At 47.6% G+C, this 20,058-nt stretch overlaps 1 protein-coding gene across 1 annotated transcript in view; it reads left to right on the top strand.

Annotated features, from left to right (window-relative positions):
- The window catches only part of aebp2 (AE binding protein 2), a 38,666-nt gene extending 20,651 nt beyond the window's left edge, over positions 1 to 18,015 (top strand). The window contains exons 6-9 of the mRNA XM_061252963.1: positions 1,783 to 1,850; positions 12,641 to 12,754; positions 16,537 to 16,566; positions 17,449 to 18,015. Of these exons, the coding sequence (XP_061108947.1) occupies positions 1,783 to 1,850; positions 12,641 to 12,754; positions 16,537 to 16,566; positions 17,449 to 17,461 (225 nt within the window). The 3' untranslated portion in view covers positions 17,462 to 18,015. The remainder of the gene's footprint in view (positions 1 to 1,782; positions 1,851 to 12,640; positions 12,755 to 16,536; positions 16,567 to 17,448) is intronic.
- Positions 18,016 to 20,058: the final 2,043 nt, after the last annotated feature.

Below are 20,058 nucleotides of genomic sequence, written 5' to 3'. Positions count from 1 at the left end.
TGATCTTTTTAAATTGATTGATGTTTGAGGTGGATGAGAGGCTTGAAAGTTTTGGGAAAATATGGCACCGGTATCTTGTACCGGGGATACAAAATCTTTAAAAGCTGTAAAAGCAGAGGATCCAAAAATACTATGAATTGTAGCATTGATTTTAAATTAGTCTCTTTTCCTCAAAAAGAGTAATGGGATTAGTCAAAAGTGTAATTGGTCAAAAAGAGTAATGGAAACCCAGTAATGCTGATGGCGGTAGCCGGCCACAAGGGCAAACAGCACGACGGCTGTCCATCTTTGGCGGTAAGCGGCACAGGCGTATGTGTGTGTTTTGGCTGGGTGCGCTGTGCCCCAAAAAGGGGGCACCCTGGTTGAGTTAACCCCCCCTCCCCCAGGCCTCTGCGGGTCAGGTCCTGTTACTGTTTTTTTTACGAGCTGGCCCGGCTCCACCCGGGCGACGGGGAGCGCGTCACGCATGGCTGGAGCCAGGCCGGCCGCTGACGTCAGAGGGCCTCTCCGATTGGCCGCAGCTGCCTGCCGCAGCCTACTTTCCGTTTCCCAATTATTTATCTGCTCGGCCTGATGTGCGTATCCTGCGAGACTTACGACGCTGCCGCTCCACGGTGTATTAAATTCACATCGCAGGTTAAACCGGAGCAGCGCAAGCACAAGTACATAAATAAACAAGAACGAACGTAATCATAAAGCTCAAAATGGCGTCAGGGTGCTATGGAGCCTGTTCTGCTTCGCTAAATGTGCTAAACTAGTGAGGACAACTTCAGAGCCTCTAGTTATCAAGCTTCTCAAAATTACTTTTGCTAATCACATTGAACCTTTTTGCTTACGACTAAGAATGGGCACTGCTCAAAGTAGGATATGGGAGTTGTCAAGCCTTCTGGACAAATTATGAGCGAGGTGTAGTTTTATATTTACAGTATCCCCAAGCTTTCCTTTATGCCATTTCATTGGCATTGTGCTTTCTTTCCCTCTTCTTTCCCTTTCGATTCCCTTCACGGGTCAGTCACATAAAGTAGCCTTTGCTATCTCTGTGTAGTCAGTGTCTTATAATAAAATCAACATGTTTCTAGAACATTCCTGCCTTCCCCAAATATGCCTAAATTTGCCGTTGTTGCCTCACTGCAATCATCTTTTGCCAACTCCTAGTCATGAGGATACCTCTCGATCTCCCTTCTTTGACCCTGAGACAAGTGTTTCTTACTCTGAAATGCTTGGTAACTATGGGCCCAGAGCTACATGCCTTTCCCTAAAGTACATCTTTATTATATACATATAGGGCTGACAATAGAAAGTCCTGTAACAGAAACTACCTTGTGTCCTAATGTTCCTTTGATGCCAGACAGTGATAAACATGAAAGAACAACATGAACATGCTCATACTGACAAATAGTGGTGTGTAAGACCGTTATTTATCAGCTTGTGGAGGGATTGGTCGTTTGAGGTGACTGGTACCTCCAGACGGTTTAAAGATTAAGGAGCCTTTAACAGAGGGGTTAGCTCTGCATGCACAGATTCTTATCTGTGAGCTGCTGAGGAGAGAGGGGAGTCCACACACCATTTAAAAATATTATGTTCCTGTCATACTTTATTTATTTTATTAGCAGAGACTCCTTATCTAGGGCAGTTCGTAATTGTGCTTTTACATATTACTCATTTATACAGTACAGTAACCTAAAATGTGCTTGCACGTCTCTTAACCTGTCTGTGCTTTAAAATATTTACAGAGCCCTTTTCCACCCTTCACTGAACTCTGTTGTCCTTTCTGTGGTTTAGGTCATCGCGAGGAGAAAGGAGGATTCTGGGAAGGTCAAGGTCCTCCTGCACTGGACACCTGAAGACATGTAAGTATCATCTTTGACTTCTGACCCCATTTGGGGTGTGCTACTATGGCTCATTAGATGGTACTTCCTAGCATGCTGGGACTGTTCCTGAGTTTCCTGCTCTCTGCCCGCTGGGCCAATGGGAGGCTGAGGGCGGAGTTAGCAATGACCTCACAGTCTTGTTCCAGATACTGGGCTCATTCACAGGTGGGGCAGAATGCGGGTGCCCATATCATAACGGGGCTGGTGCTTGTTTGTTGTTTCCATCTCCATCTGACTTTTCTCCACACCTGTCCATTCTGCTGAAAGTCTGGCCAATCCCTCTTTGGGATATTTGTCATGATTTTTAAGGGTTGTGTTGATCCACTCGCCTGGGTCCTCTGAGCACCTGTGCGTGTTTGGACACTCCGGCTGCTGTGGTTCAGCACTCCCCTGTTTCTGCCCCTGTGTCTGTTTTTGGAACGGCCTGGGATCTGGTGCGGGACGCTCTAAAACTGATGCGGGAGCTGGCCTGGGGGCCTCCCTGGTGTGTGCGACCGCCCCGCCCAGCGCCCTGGTGCTTCCTGCCCGGGCAGAGTGCTGCCGTTTGGGAAGCTACTCAGGAAGCGGTACAGGAAGAAGCCGCATTTGCCGGGTCACGAAAAGGTTCCCAAGCAGTCCTTTATCGCAGCGGAAATTGATTTAACCTTGCCTCTGTCACTAAGAACATTAGGCTCCCTGGCTGCGAGACCGCAGCGTCTCCTTTTAAGGGAGAAATATTTACGGTGGGTTTTGTAGGAAAACAGTTGCGAAAAGCGTTACGCGAAGCTTGCTCTCTGACCTCAGTGATGGACGTTATTTGACAGAAAACTGGGAGCCGAAGTCCCTCGGCCTGTCGGAGAGAAGAGACTGCAGCAGAAACGGAGAGATCTCCAGGGTTCTTGTGAAACATTAAACCTTGAAAAGCGTACAAATGATGTCAACACGTCCCCTCTCTAGAGTAAACATTGCGGTTCAGATTTAAGACTACTTTTTCCCCCTCGCACTGGAGGGGAGAGTGTTCTGAGCGCCGCCATGTTCTCAGCAGAAATCCATAGGCGGGTCTGTGGGGGTAACTCTTCTGGGTGAATTTGGGCCCTTCTTACTGCGGAGGAAAACTTCTCTCCCGCTTCTCCTCGTTCCAGGACCTTGTCGATAGCGCCTAGAACGCACTTTGATCGTCGGAGCCCTGGATCTGAAGTAGATAAACAAAGATGATCCTGGGGCTGCAGTGGTGATCAGCAGTGACAGCGGTGCTCATTATTCTGCAGCGCTTTTGGAGCAAAGGGGAATTACCCAGAGGACGTCTGACTCCGGTCCTTCATCTCCTCCACAGAGAGGATCACAGGAAGGGAGCGACGGCGTGATGTAAGAAATTGGGGATTGTGGGTGACAGCTCCCGAGTTTTGTGATGCGGAATCTCCCCCACCCCCTTCCCACTCCCGCCCCCGCGCTGTGTGGGAGGCGAACGCCGCGGAAAACTGCGGCTCGAACGCTCAACGGCCATCGGGAGAGGACCCTGCGCTGATCGAGCCGAGAACGGATCGGTGATTATCCGTATGGTCATTAGTGCAGTGCTGAGCCCCCCCCCCCCCCCCCATTTTAGTAATCAGCGGTTTGGCAGAGCCACACACACCAGTAAGCTGATACAGAGGCTAACTGGTGGCAGACATGGACGACGCTGTTAAAAACAGCCAGGAAAGTACCTCACTGGGGAGGCGGTGACACGGGAGTGTGCCCTGCGGTCACCAGTAACGCGTAACCCAATAGCCTGCGTGGGCCGACAGGCCGCCAGCGGGGGGTTCCTGCCCCCGTCCGTGGGTCCTGTGATCTGGAGCGGGGAGCGGCAGAGGAGGGGTGAGAGGGGAGAGGGGAGAGGGAGAAAGAAACTGCCTTATGAGAGAAAGTGGGAGAGCGTTAAGATGAATGAGTGGATGAATGAATGAGAACATCTGTCTGAATTGTCCTCTCTCTTCTTCCATCTCCAAGTGCCACTGTAGGCCTTTCTGAAAGAGGAGCTGGACACCTCCGAAGGAACGTTTTGTTTAATTAATATTTAATGGCAAAATGCAAAGCCATTTCTTCCTCTTCTTTATGTGACTTTTTGCATACATAATTTATCAATGAATTGCCCTCGTAATGTTTGAGAAGCTGATTAATCTTAATGAGATACTGTGCTGTTCTGTGGTCTGTCTAGCTGGAGGCTGGTACGCAATGCTCATTTTCATTTGTATCTCTCTTTTGTAACTTCATGTTTTATCAATAGATCCTATTTTGTTGCCCTTCTCTGTACAAATTTCTTTGGGATATTCTGGCTTTGGGTAGTTCTGGTGAAAATATTGAAAGTTAAAGCCATGTCACCGGCTGATTTCACTATTAAACAAGTCAAGCAAAGAAATTTGCTAAACATGATAAATTGGTATTTTTTCTTTTGTCTTTTTTTTCTAAATCTTACATCTTACAACTAACTGACCTGAATCAATGAATGGTTGGCATTTATATAGCGCCTTTATCCAATGAAGTTCTTCTCTTAGTATTATCCAAGTAGGATTATTATTTTTCCTCTGAAAGTACATTCCTCAATATTTCATTTAAAAATGTTAATCTGGTACAGGACTGTTGGCTACAGACTTTTATAGGCTGGTGATTTACCATATCTCTGTTTTTTTCCCAGTCTTTCACCATTCATTTCAGTATTATTAAATGCATCTTTAGTTTTGACTGAGTGAGTTTGGAAGCACTGTCACAACCTATTTTGGTGCAGCCTCTGAGCCTTTGCTGGGATATGAAAGTATAATTTGTATGGCATCATTTGAATGAACAATTTGCATTGATGCAGTGCGGCAAATAAATCCACTAAGCAGGAACACACATACAGACACGCACACACACGCACATGCCCACGCATGCCCACACTTGCGGACATACACAGAAACACGCACCCTCTTGTGCACACGTACACACGTACACTGTTGTGCGCACACACACACACACACACACACACACACACACGTGCACAAACACACGCAGGCACGCACGCAGGCACGCTCTTGTGCACACACACATACACACGCATTCTCTTGCGCACACACCCACACTCTTGCCACGCACACGCACGTTCTTGCCACACACATGCTCTTACACACACACACGCACACACACACACACGCTCTTGTGCACAGACATACACACGCTCTTGCGCACACACGCACACTCTTGCACACACACGCACTCTCATGTGCACGCGTACACACACATGCATGCTCTTGAGCACACACACACACACACACACACGCACGCTCTTGCGCACACACACACACACACGCATTCTCTTGCGCACACACCCACACTCTTGCCACACACACGCACGTTCTTGCCACACACATGCTCTTACACACGCACACGCACACACACGCGCGCGCTCTTGTGCACACACATACACACGCTCTTGCGCACACACGCACACTCTTGCACACACACGCTCACTCATGTGCATGCGTACACATGCATGCTCTTGAGCACACACACACACACACACGCACGCTCTTACGTACACACACACACACGAACGCTCTTGCGCACACACACTCAGTCACTCTCGGCAGCTCTGGCGGTGTGCGTTTGACGTCACCCAGAGAGAGCTATGGCTGTGGGGCTGGCGTGTGTCTGTGAGTGGCCCAGGTGCTCAGAGTTAATATTTAATGCTGTTTGTGAGGCACTGCTGGGCAGAGCTGTGCTGTAGGCGGCGGTGGTGCCATGGTGCGCGGGAGGCAAGACGCTACAGGGTTCGCACGCTGCTCGAGTCACATTACCAGAGGAACATTTATATCCGCTCAGTATCCTGCTATGCGCTACCTTACAGTGCCTTTCCAGCTGTCTTCCTGTCGGAGGTTACCTCTGACACTTACTGATCAAGCTGTCAATTTCAGATTTATGAATATGCTCCATTTGCGTACCCACACAAAGTATTGCCACAGTAATCATTTTCATAAAATGTAGATTTTTGTCAACAATGACAAAATGACAAAAATATGAAAAAATTTTTTTGCAATTACACTTATTGTTTTAAGAGCATGTCTTTCATTATAATCTCTTATTGTCGACCAAAATTGGGATGACAGTGCTAACATAAATTTGGCTATTGCTACGCTTGATAATACAATCATAGTCATGATGTAATATAACTCCAGTTATAAAACATAAACAAAAGCCCCATTCAAATCAAGTGCAGAACTCTTGAGATGTACCCTTCTCTTCCCAAAAGAGCCCACCTCTCTCCTTTGACCTGTTTGGTTTCACTTGTGTTTGTATGTCAGGCAGGCTTTATAGCAGTATACATTCCACACACACCACACTTCCTCTACAGAATGAAAAATCATGTCTTCCCTCTCTCTCCCCTCTCCTCCCCTCTGTCCTCCCCCCCGTGTGCCTCTAATTGTCCTCTGTCTATGGGGGGATTGTATTTTAAGAATATGCAAGGTCTGTTCCCCACGTCACCGTCTGGTGAAACACAGTCCCTGACTCGGAGTCTTGAATCATTCACACTACCCAGCGCCGCCACCTTCTCTTCTCACAACTCTTAGCCACCGCTAATTAAGAGCCAAGGTCCTAGTGACACCTTTCTTCTCACAAACAATGGAAGAGGATAACAGTCCCCGCGTTGTGTAAATGCTGATGTTAGAGAACACGCCGTTCTGTCATTTTTGTGTCTGTTCGTATTCTGGTTCCTGGGGAGCTCTTCTGGAGGGGCTAATGCGAGTTGTGTATGAAGACTGATTTATAATGACTGGTTTTGTCGAAGGGGGCTCATAACCGTTGGTCAAACAGTGCCATTGAAACCTCATAGTCATTCTACAGTATGTTATTTATATAGAGTGTTCAGAATCCTGTTGTCAGATGTATTGTCCAGCTAGTTGTGTCATATGCTGTGTATGTTTTGCTGCTTTGATTGGGACCACTGATGTGGGACCAGTAGTACCTGTAAGATGATGAAGATGTGGTATCCAAACACACTCGCTTGGAAGGAACTCGAAAGAGCTATTAATCAGCTCCTGAATTTAATGACAGAGAAGAATGGCAGTGGAACCCACACAAAGCTTTGCCTAATATTTAGATTAGTTTTCTCCTTCCCAAGATGCACCAGGAGAGAGGACCACCCAGCTCTGCGATTGCTGATGCCCTTGTTTGCACCTGATAATTTTTTTGCTCCTCCTGTCAGCAGCGTAGGAAGGCTGGCTCCGACAGGCTGGAGACAGGAGCAGAATGCCCACAGAGGCCTTCTCCTGTTCTTTAAAACAGCCCTAATGTTACCCCCCTTCTCCTGAAACTTCAGAAACAACTCCCGAAACAAAAACAAGGGACGAAATCACAGAGCAGGAGCTTTGCAAAAAGCAGGCAAACACGTCATCTTTAATCCAGAGGATCCCAACCAAAATTAATTTCGCGACGGTTTTAAAACCATTACGGGCACGGAATCCCGCATCCCCGTTTCTTGAGGTAGCATAAGCCCCTCAGATTTGGGTTCTGCGTGGGCCGCTTTAAGCCAGCCCCTGGTCTAGAGCATAGATACACAGTTTAGCTGATACGCGAGGTAACCTGAGGAGAGTTGGTAGTGCGGTCCTGCTGAGAGGCAGGCGAGACGGTCTCAGTTTCTCCTCCCTGGCACTGAGCTGCCCTCCTTGCGTGCTGGCCCTCTGTCCGTTTTCTGTGCAATCCGACAGGGCCTTGGTTCTGTATGCACCATCATCATAGAACGGTGGAAGAGGGGTAGAGGAACACACACTAGATCCTGTGACGGGTTCCGATCCGCTCCGCACCCTCGGGCGGGACGATCCGTGGACCGAGCCGGCGTTCGGGTCGAGGCCAGGACACGGTCTCTGTTTGACCCGCTTTCAGCGCTGCTCGAATCGATTGTTCCTAATAAGGAGGTTTGTGTTACAGCATCAAAGTCCCCACAAGTTGTTTGTTAAAGGAGAGTTTGATTAGTGTATCGGGGTCATTAATATTCACTGCCAGACCTCTGGGAGCTGCCCATTAATCGCGGCTGAAGGAATGTGTGTGTGTGTGTGTATGTGTGTGAGTATGTACACATGCGTGTGTGTGTGCGCACAAGCTCAGCAGTAATGTGGAAAAGTCTCTCCACACTCTGGAGTCTTTATTTGGATAGCCTATAAATTTCTGGGTCACCAAAAAAAAAAAAAAAATGATGCAAACAACGCTCCCTTGTGAAAAGTGCATTTCTCTGAGTGTGTTTTATGTTTTCCCTCCGTTGCGGATGGCAGGGAGAGCGCTTGAGCGGTTCGCGGCTCTCGGTATTTCAGGAGGAATGCGTGGCATGCGTGTCTCTGGAGCGGAGACTCCGCGGTCCGCAGGCGGTGTGTGTTCGCCGTGTCGTGGGGAGGGGCTTGCAGGTGGGGACTGCTGTGGCTCCAGACGCCCCCGTGCATTATGGGAATTTCCTGCGTGCGCCTCCCGGCCTAAGTCCCGCATTTGTCATTTTAACAGTTTGTTACAGTAAGATAGGTTTGTTATGACATGGCCCTGATGTGTGTTGTATTGCAGGCGGTTTTGACTGCGCCTGTCTTCACTTTGGGGTCCCCTGGTTAAGCAGACAGAGGGGCTTTGTGTTTAATAAGGTCGTTCATCACCGTCCTCCCCTTTCACACTAATCCAGATAGCGCTGTTTTGGGGTGAAGGACTGCTTCCTGTGCATCTCACCGGTGAACTAGTCTGCCTTTGTTGGGAAGGAGCCTGGCCTGTCTCTGTCTGCCTGCTCGTGCGTGAATAGAAAATCTGGCTGTGCTGAGTATTAAATTTGTATTAGACTGAGAGAGCTGGCTTTTGAATATTAGATAGGCGTGAGGCTGTGTATGTGTTAAAAGTAACTGGTCCTACTGAATATTATATCTGTGTGTGTGTGTGTGTGAGTAACTAAGTGTGTGTCTGAAAATAGCCATGTCCAGTTGAATATTACAAAATTAGATAGAAGTGTGAGCTCTTGTGACTCTGGTGAAGTTGTGGGTTGGTCAGAAAGGCTCCTGGGCTCCCTGTGTTAATGATAGCGGGGTGGTGTCGCGGAAGGTGTTGGCGAGCTGGCGGCGCTCGGTACCGTCTGAGACAAACCTCCGTCCTCTGATTTAAGGCGCTTCGGGGATGCGTTACCTGCGCCCGGGGAGGCAGACGGAGGCGTTCGCTGTGCTTCCTGTGATCCTCGGAGCCTCGCGGCTCTGCGCCGAGCGGCCTGTAACGCAGGCTTCATCTCCCGCTCGACACCACAGGACCCCCCCCCCCCCCCGTCAGTCGGTCCCTCTCACACCTTCCAGCCTGCTAATTTAGGAGCTGCGAGGAGGAGCCCGGGGAGGTGTGGAGCCGGGCCGTTTTCGGGAGAGAGGAGAGAGGGGGGGGTGTTTTCGGAGTTGGGGCCGGCGGGACTTTGGCGGTGAGGGTGAGTTTACGCGCTGTGTGAGCAGGGCAGGGGTAGCCGTGGCTGAGTCCGGGCTCTAATGAGCTGCGTGTCTCTCCCGGTTGGAGTGTGCCTTTAATTGGGACACAGGGTACAGGGTTTGGCGCCGGACGCTGCCCCCCCTCCCTCCCCCAGGGAGACATTCTCACCTCTCTGTCGCCATCATCCACCAAACAAGAACTCTTATCCCCAGTGGAGCGCTCGTCTGTTAATGACGACCATGCTGTGATACGTTTACCTCTCCCTCCCTTTCTCTCGCCCCTCTCTTTCTTCTTGTCCCTCCATTCTTTTGCACTTGACCTTCAGCCCCACCCCAGTGTGTGTGTGTGTATGTGTATGTGTGTTTGTGTGTTTGTGTGTGCGTGCAAGAGAACAAGACAGACATTATTACGTTATTACATTATTGGCATTCGGCAGACGCTCTTATCCAGTGTGTGTGTGTGTGTGTGTGTGTTTGCATCATGTTAGTGTGTGAGAAAGTGTGTGTGTATGTACAGTATGTTTGTGAGTGAGAGAGGAGAAGGAGAGAACAACACAGAGAGGAGGCTGTGTGTGTGTGAGTTAAAGAGAGAGAGAGAGAGAGAGTGTGTGTGTGTGTGTGAGTGAGAGAGAGAGAGAGAGAGAGGGGGAGTGTGTGAGTGAGTAAGAGAGAGAGAGAGAGAGAGGGGGGGGAGTGTGTGAGTAAGAGAGAGAGACGTAGTGTGTGTGTGAGAGTGAGTGAGAGAGAGAGGGAGTGTGTGTGAGTGAGTAAAAGAGAGAGAGAGGGAGTGTGTGTGTGAGTAAGATAGAGAGAGAGGGAGTGTGCGTGTGTGAGAGAGAGAGAGAGTGAGAGAGTGAGTGAGTGTGTGAGTGAGTAAGAGAGAGAGAGAGGGAGTGTGTGTGTGTGTGAGTGAGTAAGAGAGAGAGATAGAGAGGGAGAGGGAGTGTGTGTGTGAGAGTGTGTGTTAACAGGAGCTGAATTGAATAAGAGGCTGGATAGTTTGGCAGAGTGATAGCTGGCTGTTCTGGGCCGGTGTGGGCTGAGTTTATCTCAGGGGGTTCTGCTGCTGACGCACGTAGTGACGGGGGGAAGGGGGAGGGGTGTGTGCGCGGGTGAGGGGGGGGGGGGGGGGCTGCAGTCAAACCGCTGCTGTTCTTTGTTCTTTTATTTATATATATTTTCCCTTTACTTCACATGGTCTGTCCGTTAAACACTCACATTCCTGTTACAGTTCGACATGGCGACATGCCGCAAAAATGACTCCGCAACCCGGGACCTGTGCGCCCCCGACCTCAATGTATTCTTTCTTTAAGGGGGGAAGCTTGTTTTTGGTCAGCATTGGGAGCGGGAGCGGTATCTGGACCGTCGGCGGTTTGGCGGAGGCGTTCGGAGGTGTGAGGATTGGCGCTTTGCGCCTGGGCTCCCGGCCACACCCCGACTCTTATTGTTTAGTCTCGCCGTGCAGTCCGTCTGGCTCTACGGAGAACAGCCCTTCGGTTTTTTTCAGTTTCTCCGGATAGTTCTACGCAGACTTGTCCTCTGAGCCGCCAACACCTGAGCTCAGACAAACCCCTCTTCCCCTCTTCTGTGCATTTTCACTCTTTCAGGCAGTACCCAGTTTTTTAAGGTCGACCTTTGTCCGTCACACGCTTTGTCGTTATGTGCAGTAAATTGTGCAGAAGTGCTGTAGTGTTACCTCCCCAGTGAAACACTGTGCTGAGTTACTATTCCAGTTAGCCTGGTCTGTGCGCATTAGGGCTGTAATGTTACCTCCCCGGTGAAACGCTGTGCTGAGCTGCAGTTACAGTTAGCCTGGACTGCGCGCATTAGGGCTGTATTTAAAGCGCACTTCTGGTCTGGTTCTCTAATGTCTCCCTGACGTCCCCCCCGCCTGCACTGCGCTCTGACTGCCTGCGGGGCTTCAGCAGCAGGGGGCTGTGGGAGAGGGGACGTACTGAGGACATCCTCTCTGCTCCGGCCAGGACACACTCATACACGCACACACACTCAAACGCACACACACTCACTCACAAACACATACACACACACTCAAACGCACACTCACAAACACGCTCACATACACACACATGCACACGCACGCACACTCTCTCACACACACACTCACACATGCGAGCACACACACACACACACACACACACACACACATTCACACACAAGCACGCACACACACATACTCATCCACACACACTCACACACACACACGCACTCTTATGCAAGCACACTTACTCTCTTGCTCTGTTTTCCCTCTCTCTCTTGCACTCTCACACACATGCGCACGTACACAAAGACACCACTCGTGTATACACACGGACACCACACACACATAGCCTGACACCCTGTCACACATGAATAAATGCTGACACACCAACTTACTCTCTCTCTCATGCACACACATCCTCCCCCCCCCCTTCTCTCCCTTTTTACAGACATTTCTCATTTCACAGTGCTCGGGTTCATGTGAAGGTTATAGACAAAACACGCTTATTCCGTTTTACATTCAGCCAAAGTATTTGAACAGCAGATACTGTTGTCTGGGGAGACTTGCCTCGCCTGCGCTTTTGCTTGTTATGCATTACTAAAGCTGGATATTTACTGAGCCAGCTCGGGTTAAACGCATTGCTCAAGGCTACAGCAGCAGTGTCCCTTTGGGGATTTGAATCTGCAAACCTCAGCCATGGTCTGACATGGTTGCTGTGATCTTCCAGAGCTCCTATAACATTTGTTTAAAACACTGGAGTTCCAAAAACACTCAGGTTCAAATGTCTACAGTCCTACATATCCCAGGGTGCACCTGGTACCTTCTTGCAGGCCTTGCAGACTGAATAACGTGTAACTCCAAGGTAGTGAGGTGTACGTTGTGGAAATGGTTGGCTTTCTCATCTACAGTATCAGTTTACATGATGCACCAGATGTTAAGCCTAAAAATGCAGTTGATGAGGTGTTCCTCCCTTGTTTAATCCGTCACTGAAATGTGATAGTGCCAGGTTAAGAAATTCAAGGGCCATTCATCCGGGCTGACAATGGCATTTGTGTGTTGTAATGGAAAAAGTAAACGGTTGACATGGAAAATTGTAATTATAAAAATGGAAAAGATTAAGTGGATTTCTGTTCTCTTTCCTTACTCTCTCTCTTTCTCCCTCCCTCCTCAACAGCCAGTGTCCTCTGTGTTAACCTGCCTGTAACTGACCCCTGTGGCTGGGCGCGTGTCAGACTTGCTGAGCTGGCATCATTTAAATCCGTGCGGTTTTTACACTTGGAGACCATGCTCTGACCAGAGTTTCTGTCTGTCTGTCTGTCTGCCTCCCTGTGTGCTGCCTTTGTTACGCGCAGACTGCCGGACGTGTGGGTGAACGAGACAGACCGGCCGCAGCTGAAGACCAAAGTGGTGCACCTGTCCCAGCTCCCGCAGGACACCGCCATGTTGTTAGACCCCAATATATACCGGTGAGTGTGGCACGGCCCTGCTCCGCGCAGGGACTAGCGGGAGCTCGGGGAGGGGATGTTTACGTCCTGCAGTGTCGATGGCCGCCTTGGCTCTTTAGTTTTAATGGCGACGGTATTCCAGCTGTTAAACAGAGACGCGTGGAGGCCCGAAGGGATCGCATTGCCAAAGTAAACAAACGTAAATCACCCCGCTAACTCGCAGCAGTGATACAGGAGAGCGGCGTGAGCTTTCACACCCAGGGTCTTCACAATGTCTGGAACCCCCCCCCCCCCCCTCACTCGCGTGACCTACGCCAAGTTAATAGCTCGTGACTACAGGCGAGCAAGAAATCTCCCAGTGTGCAGAAGAAATCTCCCAGTGTGCAGAAGAAATCTCCCAGTGTGCAGAAGAAATCTCCCAGTGTGCAGAAGAAATCTCCCAGTGTGCAGAAGAAATCTACCAGTGTGCAGAAGAAATCTACCAGTGTGCAGAAGAAATCTACCAGTGTGCATAAGAAATCTCCCAGTGTGCAGACAAAATCTCCCATTAAAATCTTCCAGTGTGCAGAAGACATCTCCCAGTGTGCAGAAGAAATCTTCCAGTGGGTACATAAAATCTCCCAGTGTGCAAAAATAATCGCTCAGTGTGCAGAGTAAATCTTCCAGTGTGCAGATAAAATTTCCCAGTGTGCAGAAAAAAATCTCCCTGTGTGCAGAAGAAATCTTCCAGTGTGCAGAAGAAATCTTCCATTGTGCAGAAGAAATCTTCCAGTGTGCAGAAGAAATCTTCCAGTGTGCAGATAAAATCTCCCGGTGTGCAGAATAAATCTCCCAGTGTGCAGAAATCTCCTGGGGACTTTTTACCTTTTCATTAAAAATTCATATTCTACTTTATTGGCATGGCTTTACAATGCACAATACAGTCAACTTTACAGATGTGACATGATAGAATGCTACAACATGCATAATTCATCCATGTGCACATATATATTTATACTTGTGCCTATACTGTATATACTTATGTCAAAGAGGATACTTGTGATTATGTGAAAAGTGGGAAATAAAATCAAACATACGCCATGTCTCGATCCCCAAGGTCAGCAGCTCTGGATGTATGGCTGTTGGATGAGGGCCTGGTGTTATTCAGGCTGCAGCAGGGAGACAATCACCCCCTGTCAGAGGTGCTACTGTCCCTGAGAGCCTGCAGATTCTCCTGTTTTTCCTCTGAGAGCTCTCGTATAAACCCACTCTCTCTGGGGTTTATTTTATGGGGCTTTCTCATCCCATAAACTGGCTGCAGATTAATTTTTTTTATTTTCCCTCTCTGTGCCCTCCCCTTTGGGGTGTGGGGGCAGTGGCACCCCTGGCTCTGTCCCAGTTCTGGGCTCCCTGATTGTCCCCCAGCTGGGTCTTTTACTCCATAAAAGGGCCCCAAAATCAGGTATGAGGTTTGGGAGAACAGGGCTTTGTCCCTCAGGGAGGTCCAGCTGTTCTCCATCAGTGTTGTTTTGTGTATCCTTCTGGTCACATGGTCTATGAGGAGCACTAAGACCCTCACATTCACTGCCACATGACTGAGGACTGCAATTAAGCCGTCTCAGCCTGTTCTCTGTACTGTACAGTACCTTTCACACTTTAGCACTTTCCCACTGTAGAGCTGGAACCAGGTGACTCATTATACCCCTTTCCCACTGTAGAGCTGAACCAGGCTGACTCATTATAGCCCTTTCCCACTGTAGAGCTGAACCAGGCTGACTCATTATAGCCCTTTCCCACTGTAGAGCTGAACCAGGCTGGCTCATTATAGCCCTTTCCCACTGTAGAGCTGAACGAGGCTGGCTCATTATAGCCCTTTCCCACTGTAGAGCTGAACGAGGCTGGCTCATTATAGCCCTTTCCCACTGTAGAGCTGAACCAGGCTGGCTCATTATACCCCTTTCCCACTGTAGAGCTGAACCAGGCTGGCTCATTATAGCCCTTTCCCACTGTAGAGCTGAACCAGGCTGGTGTATTAGCCTAGTTTTAAAATGGAAATCGATATGTCTTGTTGAACCCCTTTGAATTGGAAACGGGCTGCAGCAGAAATCTTTCACACAAAAGGGAGCACTTGTTCCCTTTTAATTTGAAGAATTTCAATTTTTTCCCGAACTCATACACAAGCACACACTTTACAGTTTTGCATGTGACAGAAGACAGACATTTCCAACCACACTGCTGCTTCACCAAAGGTCCTGAGGCCTCTTGGGGTTTCCGTAGTGGCCATTTCATTCATACACTGTACATGCCTAACTTTGCGTTAAAATAAACATTCCTCCACCAGGTGGCGCCAAGCGTGCCTGGCTGTGTTTGAAAAGGGAATACGAACATCCATCCCAGGCACGTACAGAAGGACAGCCACTTAACCCCACATATTAGATGTCTATGACGAACCCTGCCTTCTAACAAAGGTCTTTTCCCTGTTCAAAATAGCATATTTATTTTCTTTAAGTGATTATTATGTTTGCCATTTGCTATTAGTGACACGATCCAGTGTTGAGCTGTAGACCATGAAATCTTTTTATTGCCCCCCAGAGCAAACGTGATTTTGGCTTCCTCCGGTGCTGACAGCCAGTTTTCAGACAGATCTGGTGTTGCGTTTCCAGTTTAGCCAAGCTTTTTATTTGTGCTTCTCGCTGGAGAGCTGAAATACTGTAGCTTAATTGCAAAATTCAGAAGAATGTCCTGTGAAAATGAAGTATGGCTTCAGCCCTCTGTTAACATCGTTGTGAGCTCGGTGAGAGTACAGTATTGTCGGTGTGTTCGTGCACGTTACTTGGAGTCTGTGTGTCTAGCAGCGCGAATGGTAAATTCCGGTAGTTTCTCAGCAGTGCTCTTCATCTTTTCACCTCCCTCACCTCTAAAATGGAGGAATAAAATGGAATAAAAACACATCTGGCATGACCAGAGCCTTTTCATTTATGTTTCATACATTTCCAACCGCATTCGTTTCCTACGTACATCATTGTTTTGTTTGAAATGGAGGCTCTTTTTTAATTAGCCTGATCTCTCAGAAGTCTGTCTCTGAAGAAAAGGTTTATTTTTTAATATGCCGTGAGAGAAAGAGGCAGTGAAAACATACACCGTGCCTAAAACAACAAGATAAATGAGACGCTCATTATTAAACAGCTAAGATATATGGCGTGTACAGTTCCAGGTTCCAGACTTGCGTGCCTCGTGGTCTCTTAAATGATTTTAACGGCAGGACCAGTATTAAAATATTTCAATGCCCAGCCTGTAAATGTCAAGGATGTTGTAATCCAGGAAACTCAAAACAAATGGCAGCGTCTGATCGATGTCTGAACAGCATTTCGGGTCTGGCTGTGGGCCTGGCTGTCCTGCCACAGATGTCCCCTCCCCGTTCGGGTGGAGAGAGTGCCCCACACAGGGTTCCCCCACCCAGGCCCCCACCGCACCCCTGAACCCTCATCTCTCACTTGTTTTCCTTGGTGCCCTGTCTGCCCGTCCGTCTGTCATGTGAGTGAGTCAGCAATAGCGTTGAGGTGCTTTCTCCCCTGCAGAGTTTAGGGGTCCCCTTGACATGTTATTTGGCTGACGCTCTTATCCAGAGCGACTTACAGTGGATTAGGCTAAGCAGGAGACAATCCCCCCTGGATTGTAATGTGCGGTTAGGGCGGGGGTTAGCCCCTTGCTCAAGGGCCCGGCAGCGAGGGATCGAACCCCCCGACCTTGCGACTTCCAGTCATGCGCCTCAGCCACGAGGCTCCAGTGCCCCCTCTGAGCGGCTGTTTGTTGTGTCTCCCCAGAACACTGCCACAGAAACGGCTGAAACGGAGGTAAGTTCCAACTCCCTGCTCAGCTCCGGGGCGGGGCTGCGCTCCCCTGCCCTGCCTGTAGAACAGACCCTTTTCCTCCTCCCGCTCTCTCTCTCTCTCTCTCTCTCCCTACCTCCGTCTGCTCTACTCACTGAAACGCACTGCCTATCCTACACCCTGTACACGCCGTGCTCTGTAACATACACACATATACACACGCACACGCAGAGGGATGCCGTGCCAGATACACTCGTAAAACATAGACTGCATACACACACAAAATGTTGGAAAGCACACATATATCTTTTGGGGTTGACATGAAAATAACTGATAATTTAACAGTTTGTTATGATCATTTCAGTTTTCCTGCTGGGTGACAGCATCACCATCAGTTCTTCATAATAACAGTTGTGAAAATGGTGGATTCTCTCATTTAAATGTGCCAGTAGCTGACTTTTTTTTTTTTTTCTTCCAAAGTTCAAACAAGCTCTCGGTGTTTCTGCAGGAAAGGAAAATTGTGTTGACGAGAGTTCTGTGAATATGATTCTTAAACCTGCTGTTAAAACTGTAAATTGTGCAGAAGTGTTGTTCTTGGCCTCAAGCAATTGCAACACCGTAAAAAATGATTCCGAATGCATCTCTATTTGTATCGAAAGAGTTTTTCTGTATGTACTCTATATAGTTTTTTTTCCTGTGTACACCGGCTGCTATTGGGAACCGCAGCAACATTTTTGGCGTTTAGTGGTTTCAGTCCCCTCAGGTCTCAGACAATTCAGCGCAAAACCCACTCGGCAAAGCCTTTTTAAAAACACTTTTTACTCTTTTTCCCTCTTTTTCTTTTGTTTTCGTATGGTAAAGGAAAATTGGTCAGAATGAAGGACTAAAGTGAACCTCTGCTTTTAGGATGTTTTTCTAGACTCAGAAGAAGCGTCCGTGTCACCTCCTGCTGCCTTACTGACCCCCCCAAAGTCACACAGAGAGGAGCGTCAACTAGCTGGAACTGTGCAGACCATGGAAAAGAGTTCTCTCTCCTTTTCATTTTCCTTTTTCTCAACCCTCAAGTGCACCAAAGTTTTGGCTTTTTTTTAACGGTTTTTTTTAAGTAAAGAAAAAAGAAGAGTCATCATAAATGTATTAATCAAAGTGCTAAATATCAAGAAAGACATTTTCAGATTGTTTTATTATTTTTTCATTATTGGAAAGGTGATTGTTAACTCTTTACACAACTGTGTAACATCTACAGAGGCATTTATGGAGATATAGTGATTGTAAATATTTCTGCAGATTTGTAATATATTTTTATACTACTGAACAGTACTGTAGATTGTTTGCTTGGTTTATACAGTTTTGTTGTATATAATGTAAAAGGGAATGTTGTGAAGGATAATGTTGAGACCTAGTATAACTTGCTCAGCCTCAGTTCCAGTGAAAGTGAATGGGCTTGTGAAATAAACTCCACCTCTTTCTTCACCATTGGTGCACTTGTGCATTGGTGGCACAACCTAGTTGTGTGCAGCCACTAACAATCAGCCTTGTCACTCAGTTTACTAAAAGGAAACCGTGATTTTGAAAAAAGCACTTATCCTGCCAATATAAACAGTTTGTTATTTGGCATTTTGTCTACTTGTTACTTTATTAATAAGTAGCTGGTAAGCTACCTTGCTCATTAAAGCTTGGGTAGGCGATTTTATTTCCGTCATATTTGTTGAAATTCTCTCTACATTCTGACAGCTAGCAATAAACCAACTGCTCCGGGGGGGAAAAAATCTGATATCTGTGACTGTCCCAGGACAGATTTTCAGGGGCTTCATCCAATCAGGGCAGCTCTCAGCCAGGAGACGGTCTTACCTGCCTATCAGAGGCTGACTGGCCACAGCTAGAGGTGACGAAGAGGAAGGGGTGGTTTTTACGCCCGTTGTATACATCCAAAATCTTTCTTCTTCTGCCCAGATTCTGCTTGCGCCCAAAGATTGCCTACCCGAGCTTTAGACTAGCAAGTTTAGCTAGCTAGCCAAGTGAAATGGCTAGCCTATCCCCTGACTGGTTTCAGGGTGATAATGTAACACGCCCTGGTATTGCATTGAAACCTCCAGGGGTGTGACTGAGGCAGTGCCTCAGAAGGAGGGGAATGTGCTCTTTGTACTCATCAGATGGTGTACTGCACTCGGCTCCGGCTAGGCAAGGCACAAACAGCCTGTGTCTACCATAGAGGCTATTAGCTTCTAGTTTTACACAGCAATTCGGTTTTGAAGTTGTTAGTTGAAGACGATAACTTAGAAATCAATAAATGTGGAGTAAAGAGTAGACATCTATGCCACCAGGTGCCCAGAGCTGGATTTTCTTACAGTAACTTTACTGTGCCTGTCGTCAGTTTTTTAGGGATAAGTGCTTCCAGTGTGTCATGTAACCAACAATGAACATTGACTGGTTTTCCCTTTAAGATGACCAAGGTTGGTCGTTTCTGAATACTGGATAGTCCACATTATACTTTTATTGAAGTGCCATTTGTCCTTCCTTAAGTCATAGTAACTTGAATAGTTGTCAGTACAATTCACATGTTGGTAAAATTATATTAACAAAATAATAAAAATAATAAAAAATAAGTTAACGTCATGTTTTAAAAATAAAAACTGTATTTGCATGCAGACCCCTGGGGTTTGACTGAGGCCTGATGGCTCTAGGTGTGTTCATTGTTGAAGCACAGCCAAGTGTGTGTGTGTGTTATACAGTATATATAAAGCAATCGGATTGCGTCAAATGTGTACCTGGCTCTGTACTTCTGTTCCTTGTTTGCTGGGGTGTACAACAAAGGCTGATCTGTTTTGGGATTTTGTGCCAAATTTCTGCTCCTATTTAATTACTTGATTTACTCAATGTACTGCTCTCATCAGCTGCAGCTGTGGAGTCTGCACTGTCATCCAAGGTAAAACGGTTTATGGTGCTACCATTTTTGTATACACCAATCTAATTAACCACAAAGAATTGGGCGGATTGAAAACCAGCATACACACACCAGCCCTTGAGTTGTGCACCCCTCAAGTATAGTAATAACCATATTGACGATATTAATAAGTCAAGTGTATGCTCTGCTGGAGCACTACTGTCTGTTTAGCTCTGCAGTGTCGCATGGGATTTGTGGTTTGTGATGGTGAAGAGGTGAGCGTCTCGTTTTGACCCTCAGGATCCCAGCCATGTTTTTGTAATTAAAAGAAAAAAAAAAAAAAAAAGTGAAGTTGTGTGTATATGTGCTCACACGTTTGACTGGGTGTGCATGGTTGTGTCTTGAATGGGTGTGTGTACTGTATTGTGTGTTTGTACTGTATGGCTGTGTCTGGCTATGTATGTCTGTGTCTGCTTGTGTGTTTCTGTTTGGTCTGCTACCACAACAGGTCACTGGATCTGGTACCGTATGACATGTCTTGAGTCCTCACTTTTGTTATTCTTATGATGTTGAAGGACTTACAGTGCCTTGCAAAGACTCATTCAGACCCCTTGAAAGCTATCAGTTTTTTC

Source organism: Conger conger, chromosome 8 (genome assembly GCF_963514075.1).
Source record: "Conger conger chromosome 8, fConCon1.1, whole genome shotgun sequence".
NCBI lineage: Eukaryota > Metazoa > Chordata > Actinopteri > Anguilliformes > Congridae > Conger > Conger conger.
The sequence above is the reverse complement of the archived record's forward strand: the minus strand, read 5'-3'. Positions and strand labels throughout refer to the sequence as shown.